Below are 8767 nucleotides of genomic sequence, written 5' to 3'. Positions count from 1 at the left end.
GAAGCGAACTGAAATTGAGCAGAAGTACGAAGGCTAGGGAAGTGCTGTCATAAATGACTGAAAATTACATTGATGGCATGGAAAGAGTTAAAAGACATTTGTCATTCTGCCTAGTGACAGTGACATTTGAATTTTTTTAGAGAATTTGAACGTTTATACATTATTTTAATTAAATTATTGAAAATTAAAATAAAAACAAAATATTGTGAAAAATCATTTGTAATGACAGATCAATGTGTCCATTGAGATTATCTCCATTAATTGTAGCAAATGAAAGAAATCTGCCATTCTACCTAGTAATTGTATCCATGTTTTGTTTTCAAATATTTGAAAGAAAAAACCCACCAAATTTCTTTACATCTTATTTGCCACGTTAAATGAAATGATGAAACATATCTGCATTATATGACCATCATGCACACTACATCTACATATCGGTATCAGCCTCATCAAACGCCGTTAATTGGGTTTGTTAAGCGTGCGTGTGTGTGTGTGTGTACCCTCAATAGAGTTGTGCTAGCCCCTCTTTCTCTCTCTCTCTCTTTCTTCACAGCAGGCCAGCATGCAGCTACGGGAGGCTATCCATCTCTCCGCTTTAACTCTGTCACAGAGCTGGAAGTGCAGAAATGGCTGTGTCACTTCCAAATACTCTCAAGGGACCCCATCCCAGAATTCTCTCCTGCTGGTGTGAAATGGAAATGAGCCTGAATACAGTGCATGCTGGGTTGTGCCAATCTCCAGCTACAGCGAGCGCTCTAAAGGAACTGAAACAGCTCTCCTTAGTACCACTGCGGAAAAATTAATAGACATGTTTCTTTTCTCTTCATTTAACACATTCATCTGAACCTTTCTGCATTTAATCAAGCAAAAAAAAACTAATACTGAAATTCTAGTATAAAGTCAAATTATCCGTGAAATCAAATTATTGATCAAATTATGACTGGATTTGTTTACTGAACATTACAACAATAAAATGGGTTGACTTTTCAGATACAGAATTCGTTTCATTTTACACCAACCCGACTAAACCCGTTTCTCCTTACGATCGATCATACAGTACGTGGCAGATCCATGTCAGAAAAGAAACAAATATTGTATGTAAATAAATAAAAATCAACTCCCTTTCACAGAGTCTAAGCAGTGAGATAAACGCTTGATGAGAACAAAAGCGAAAGAATTTCTCATTATCCAACCCTGAGACCCTTCATCACACAAAACACTCATTTACAGAGTTACACTACCAGCGCTACCTATTAAACACTCAAACCGTAAGAGGGTGTGGACGTGTGTATTGTGAGAGCGCGAGTGAGGTTCGTGACCTTTAACCTTTCAGTTCTTGAAAAAAAAAAATGCTGCAGTTGATTAAATCCCGGCCGCTAATTAACAGAGAGACTTGTAAAGCCGAGAGAAAGTGAACAGTGTGTGCGGTGGAGTGATGGGACACATCACACTTCATCTGTGTTACCATGGAGCTTCATCCAACATTTCTCATTAATTTAAAAACCTCGATCTGAGACGTACAGTAAATGTGTGCGCGCGTGTGTGTGTGTGTGTGTTTCCCCATGCAATTTCAACTGCGGTTAAAAAGTTGAGAATCCGTTTTTAATACGTCTTCATATTTACTTCATTCAGATTTGCCCACTAAATCCTCCTACGCTGAGGTGAGAAGGCATGTTCAAGAATAGACTGATGTGCAGAGAAAGTTTCGTGAGATAAAGTTAAAGATTTTAAGAGCTTTCTGTGGGCGGAAGTCTGGCGGGTCAACAGCAATAATTCCTTATTCTTCTTACGTGAAAGACACAAAGGAAGACCAACTGCTAGTAAGCCAAACGGCTAAAACTTGCACCTACATTAGCCTCGTTTGCCATTAATCAGGTTAGCTCCAATTACAGGTGCGACTTAACCGGACTTGACCAGTCAAAAAGCTAATTGGGCTCAGTTGCCTTTGTATCTCGGGCCTCGGCCCCGGAGTAACCCAACGAATCCTTCTCTCGTTCCATAATTAGACCAAATGTATCAATCACATATCTAACAGTCCTGTAATTGGTGAGATGCACGGCTCGTGAAAAATGGATGTAGGGCCAACGGGTCGTGCGGAAGACAACATCCTTCGCCCTCTTTTTCAAGCGAGTAGCGAGAAAACAACACGTTTTCACATGCCATACAGTTCATTAATCCTAATTAACGGTCACAGAGCTTTGTTAGGCAGTTCTCCACCGGTCTAGCACGCTAGCAAGCTAATTAGCGAACGGTGAGAGCCAGAAGCGTGAAGATTCTCATATTTGTAGACAATCCTCAAATTCTATCAATAGCATAAGCCGGTAAATGTTGCGATAGGGGGGCCACCGATGAAAAAAAAAAAAAAGGACAGGATATTAAAAAAAAAGAGAAATCCCCCGTGTTTAAGGCGGGTGATAGCGGCGTAGCGGCTGTTCTTTCATATTGACATTAAGAACTTCTTTATCTTTTTTCCCCAAAGAAAAGCCCCCTTACAATCTTCCCCACTGAGCACACAATAAAGAATAATACGATTTCTGTTTACAGAGATATCAGGTGGTATTTCGGCATATGCTGGCGGACGATGGATGCAACAGTATATTACAGCCCAATCTGGCATCTACAAATGTCAAGAGTGAAGCAGGACCCGGGGAAGGGGGGGGGGGGTCCATTCGAGTGAGGAAGTTCGCACAGACAACTTTGCCGTCCACTTCCTCTTTCAAGCAAGAAAAGAAGGCTGTCAGAGCGAGAAGATAATGCGATCTTAAAGGGTTAGTTCACCCAAAAATGAAAATTCTGTCAGTATTTACTCACCCTCATGTTGTTCCAACCCCGTAAGACCTTCGTTCATCTTCGGAACACAAATTAAGATATTTAAGATATTAAAATCGCTCCTGCATACAGTCCATAGGCTTCTTGAGGGACTGGCTCTTGCTGTCCTCGAAAAGTCATTAAAGACATCGTTAAAATAGTCCAAGTGACTACAGGGGCTCAATCTTAAGTTTATCAAACGACGAAAACACTTTTGTGCGCAAAAAAAACCAACAAAAATAACGACTTTATTTCAACTATTCGTTTATTTCTCCCTCTGCGCGAGTCAGGTTACTAGTTTAAAAGCGTAAGCTTCTGTTATTGTACGTCACACGCATCACACACACATGACCAGCGTCGGCCAATAGTGAGCCTACGTGTGACGTAGCTCTACGCAATCACACTACGTTAACTGACTTACAGGCTCATGGAGAAGGAAGTGAATAGTTGAAATAAAGTCGTTATTTTTGTTGTTTTTTTGCGCACAAAAGTGTTTTCGTCGTTTGATGAACTTAAGATTGAGCCCCTGTAGTCACTTGGACTATTTTAACGATGTCTTTAATGACTTTTCGAGGACAGCAAGAGTCATTCCCTCAAGAAGCCTATGGACTAGTATGCAGGAGCGATCTTAATATCTTAAATATCTTAATTTGTGTTCCGAAGATGAACGAAGGTCTTACGGGGTTGGAACAACATGAGGGTGAGTAAATACTGACAGAATTTTCATTTTTGGGTGAACTAACCCTTTAAGCAAAAACATCCAGATGGTGCACCCAAGGTAAACCGACATCCAGCTTCTATTGTAACGTTTCGAGACACCTCTTCCCTCCCACCGCCGTTTGTCGCTGGAAATAAAAAGCTGACCTTTTCCGAAGGGCCGGCGCACAGTTTATAAAAGCAGGAATGGAGGCAGGTGACAGGCGTCTATAAAACAGGAACAGCTACATCACTCACTCACACATCAGAGCAGCAGAAACATCATTTACACACTTCACATGCTGTCCCTCACTGTCTGAAATCAGCCGAGCGCCGAGGACCATAGGTCGGAATAAACAATTTGACTCAATCTTCGCCGCTTCTGCCTCCTGTCAGTAGCATATGGAACTCGCTGCGTTACTATAGTGATATCTATCATGGGTTTGAATGCTTGCTTTTTATTTTTAATCTTGTTTTTTTCTTTTAATATCCCTAGTGCTGCTAATGAGTGGAAGGCAGCCAACACAGAACAAACATATGTTCCTGATTAATACTGACATTGCTATTAGAATAGAGTGTATTTTTTTTTCTTTCAATTATAAGTTTGAGTCTTTAACATTGAAAAAGAAAAGTAAGAATAGTAAAGCTTTTTGAGTTCATGTTCATTTTAGTGACAACATTTATAATCATAACAATTCCTAATCACACTTAAATTGCTTTAAGCACAGAATAAAAACAGAGGTGAGCGTAACATCTGTCACGGTGTCATGTCACCTTTCTCTCGACAGATTCGTATGTTAACTGCTCTTTAATTAAATTGAATGAAAGTCTTGTAAAAATATAGAATAAAATTGTTACGGAACACGAATGAGATCGCTCATGATTTTTCTTAATGTGATTAAATGTATTTATCATGCTTTTAAGATTTTTCTGCTGAGTCATCCAAGACCAAATGCTCGAAAGTTAACTTTTTGTCTTAACTTAATGTCTTGACAAACATTCCTACATTTGTTTCTCATTAAATCAAATGGAAAAATTATAACGAATATAAAAAGGGGTACGAAAATAGTGAATTCTGTTTCATGTTCACCTTGATAGTAGTACAGACCAACGCTCTTATTGTGTCATCAATTATTTGGTTTGTGTTCATGTTTATTTCTCCAAAAGAATTTGGGAAAAAAAACATCAAAGACAATGCCAGTCCTTAAATTACAATTTTAAATGAGAACACGGATACATTTCCTGAGGAAAGTTTTTACAAACCTGTCATATTTTTATTTAGTCTGGTGTCAAGATTTTCATTTATTTGTATTTTATTTAATTTTAGCTTTTAATTTACTAAAAAGGTTAGTTAAAGGAGTAGTTCACTTTTGCTGACAATTTACTCACTCCCATGTCATCCAAGATGTCCATGTCTTTCTTTCTTCCGTCGAATAGAAATTAAGGTTTTTGATGAAAACATTCCAGCATTTTTCTCCATATAATGGACTTCATTGGGAACCAAACAGTTCAAGGTCCAAAAGACAGTTTCGGTACAAACTGCAAACTGTTCAAATGGCTTTAAATGATTCCAGACGATGAATAAGGGTCTTATCAAGCGAAATGATCGCTCATTAAAAAAATAAAAATAAAATGACAAAGTTTTTGTTTTATAAGCTCAAATGCTCGCCTTGCTCTGTTCTGTGATGCACGTTTGTGACTCTCCTGTTCAAACTCGTTCATCAAAATGAATGAATCTTTTCCTGAGTCAATTTGTTCATTGCGTTCGTTGAATGAACCAAATGACATGACAAAAGATTCATTCATTCATTTGCACTGAAACTGTCTTTTGGACCTTGAACCGTTTGGTTCCCACTGAAGTGCATTATATGGAGAAAAATCCTGGAATGTTTTCCTCAAAAACCTTAATTTCTTTTCGACTGAAGAAAGAATGACATGGATATCTTGGATGACATGGGGGTGAATTTATCTGGGCAAATTATCCACTTAATTATCACCAAAAGTTTTTTTTTATAAAAGGTGAACTACTCCTTTAACAAATGAGTCAATGTTAACTAAAACTATTTTTGTTTTTGCAAAAAAATTAGAATATAGTTGATACTAAAATGACTAAAACTGAAAGAAAAATAAAATAAATTAAATCTAAAACTAAATATATTAAAATAAAATTAACTAATTAAAATTAAAACAGAAAAAATCTATACTAGTGGTATACATATTACTAAATGACTATATTATTAAATAATACTGTTTCAAACTAGGATCCAGAAGCCCTCACAGAGTCTATAGAATAACAACAAACTAAAAAAATTAAAAACGAATATGACAATTTCCATACAGAAAACCCATAGATATAAAAAAGCAAACTCTGAACAATAAGATTTAACTCTGCGGCTCTTTTGAGAATATAAAAACGAAAAACCACAATAGTTTGGTTAGCATTATGTGTGCAATTCTTGCTAAGTACCTTGTCCAATGAAAACGTTTTGGTGAGGGCGAAACCCCAACCCTGCTGGAAGGCCCTGCGGATCATGGCGGCGCTGGTGGTGGGTGGAGCGCTGGCCAGCCCGAACGGGTTGGGGAACGTGATTCCGCACATCTTCACGCTGATGTCCACCGAGTCAATGGGCGAGTAGAAGAGGGGCAGCTGGGGCGAACCGCTGACCTCCTGCCCGAAGATGGACTGTAACCACAAACAATCACAGCACACGTGTAAGACTTCAAATGTGTGTTTATGAGGAGGAAAACTGTACACATTCACACAGACAAAGCTCTGAATTCCCAGCGGAGAGCTCACGGTCGTTCTGAATGCAAGTTTCTGAAGGTTACTCTGGTGTTGCGCTCGTGTGCATTTAAGGCAAATCATTGAGTGTGTTTGCGTTCAGCATTGTTTATCTCTTCACATCGTGGCACAAAAGCAGCAAACGGCAGTCATACATCACAGCTCTCTCTCTCTCTCTAATGAGCCTCACGTTTATCAAACACGTATGATTGCCCTTGTGGTGATGTCACAGACGCATAATGAACGAGGGGGTGTCAAGTGAAGAGAAAATGAGAGCAGGAACATGACAGCCCAAATCCTCCACAGAGAGGAGAGAAAGAAACATCCCGAGACAAAAACTGCCGAGGGACGTTCCTGAACTCACTCGGGCCCTGACGGATGTGCCGGAGTTGTCAAACACTTTGTACACCAGATAGATCTTTGGCAGATGATATGCTATTGATTTTTCTTCTTTTTTCTTTTTTTTCAGAAGCACTTAAGGTAATTAGCATCTAAGATTTAAGAACAAAATGATCATTTGAGGAATGATTTGCACATCAAAAAATCTGTCACATTCAATATGTCGTTCAAAAGCTCTATGAGTTTCTGTGAAACACATAAAGAAAAGGTCTGAAGAGTGTGGTAGTTGCCTTTTACGTGACTATAACAAAGAAACTGGATCAAAACTATCAAAAAGCACCATCAAATGATCATAAAAGTAATCGGTTTGTGTAAATATAATAGGTTTTTGTGATAGATAAATAGACCAAACTTTACTTTGCTATACCCTTCAGTGGTCTGTTCACCACAGTGAGCAGTAAATCAGTGAGTTCATTTATTAATGAATCATTCACAGCAGTTATGTGAACTGAATCAAATGATTGCCTGAACAGTTTTCACTCTAAAGAATGATTCACTGCTTGATGACTCATAAACCAATTAAACTAGGGCAATTTTCAGGGAATCACAACATATATTTCAATCTGTTGGAATGACTTCATTCGAAGCTGAATATACTGTAGGGCATGATGTGTGTGAATCACTTTTCTTATACATTTATATCGTTTTTATTTTTTTGTCATTTCAACATGTTTCATTCTTCGGTGGGCTAAGGTGCTTGTAAATTTTATTAAGATGAATAGGAATATATATATCGTTATGGCCCTGACTTAAGATGGGTTCTTTCTCAAATCCCTTTGCAAAGTAAATAAAGTACAACAGGTTTGTTTTCTCGATACGGCAATTGGTTTTTAACGATAACTTATAAACCCACTGTAAGATCAGAGGTTGTTAATCGATGGTATATACTTTTGTTGAAGTCATCAGCACACATTATTTCAACTTAAGCACAATTCCAGAATGGAAAAACTACATTACTTTAATTCTGCAAAGATTAATACCCTTAAAGGGATTTTTTTTTTTTTTGGAAATAGGCTCATTTTACAACTCCTTCAGAGTTAAACAGTTGAGTTTTACCATTTTCCAATCCATTCAGCTGATTTTTTGATATTTAGAAGAACATCAGTAACCAGACAGTTTCTGGTCCCATTGACTTCCATAGTATAGATTTTTTTTTTCCTACTATGGAAGTCAATGGGACCAGAAACTGTCTGGTTACTGATATTCTTCTAAATATCAGAAAATCGGCAGAATGGATTGGAAAATGGTAAAATTCAACTGTTTAACTCTGGGGGAGTTGTAAAATGAGCCTATTTCCAAAACAAAAGTGGAGTATCCCTTTAAGTACACAGTCTTGCACCTTTGTTTTTTGTCTGATTTTTAGAAATTAAAGTTTGTAGTGTTGTGATGTAGCTTGGTACATGGCTTATAACTCTTTGATGAAGTCTTTTTTCGGGAAAAATGAATAAAAAAAGTGAAAATCAGAAAATGTGGGCGGTCACTGTTGCACTCTATTGTGATTGGTCATGTAGTCCTTCGATGTATTAACCATCGACAGTCAGCAACAGCAAGATAACTGAAACAAAGGCTAAAAAAACTCAGCTAACACTACCGTTTTTCTATTTACAAGCGCTTTTATTTCCTTCAGGAGTTTATTTTATTGAGAAACACGTGAAACGTATATAAAAACATGAGTCCAGGGACAAGTACATGAACACACCTCCGAGCTCTCAGGTGGGACTTGTTTTAAACTGATCTGAGAGCTATTCTTATATTAGTCTGGCAATCTTTCTGCAAATGACTCTATTCGTTCCCTCAGCTGTGGTCCATTACGGTAAAAAAACAACAACGCAATATGTTGCCTTCCCTTGAACACTACACATGGTAATTTCATCAGCAAATAAACAGTTATCTCTGCTCTGCTCTGGCCACACACATGGACAGACTATTAACCCCTCGCTGACCCACACTGCTGGAGAAGAGCTGCACTTAACCGTGAGATTCCCCCATATTGAGGTCGAATACCGAATACCCGAATATCTTAGAGCACTCAACGAGACATGAGATAGACCGTTTACTTAGAATTTAGTCAGATTTCCAAAC

General features: G+C 38.1%; 1 protein-coding gene across 2 annotated transcripts in view; it reads right to left on the bottom strand.

The window, feature by feature from the left end:
• Positions 1 to 8767, bottom strand: part of dpyda (dihydropyrimidine dehydrogenase a) — a 185925-nt gene that overhangs the window by 93130 nt on the left and 84028 nt on the right. Inside the window, exons 13-14 of one of the 2 annotated variants that reach the window (XM_089125664.1) lie at positions 5972 to 6187; positions 3673 to 3732 (exon numbers count right to left, since the gene is read on the bottom strand). In XM_089125664.1, the coding sequence (XP_088981790.1) occupies positions 3673 to 3732; positions 5972 to 6187 (276 nt within the window). The remainder of the gene's footprint in view (positions 1 to 3672; positions 3733 to 5971; positions 6188 to 8767) is intronic. The other variant, XM_039670887.2, reaches the window with a different exon arrangement.

The sequence above is a fragment of the Pimephales promelas genome, chromosome 22, assembly GCF_988280905.1.
Source record: "Pimephales promelas chromosome 22, fPimPro1.hap1.1, whole genome shotgun sequence".
In the NCBI taxonomy this organism is placed as follows: Eukaryota; Metazoa; Chordata; class Actinopteri; order Cypriniformes; family Leuciscidae; genus Pimephales; species Pimephales promelas.
This window is presented reverse-complemented; position numbering and strand designations above follow the sequence as displayed.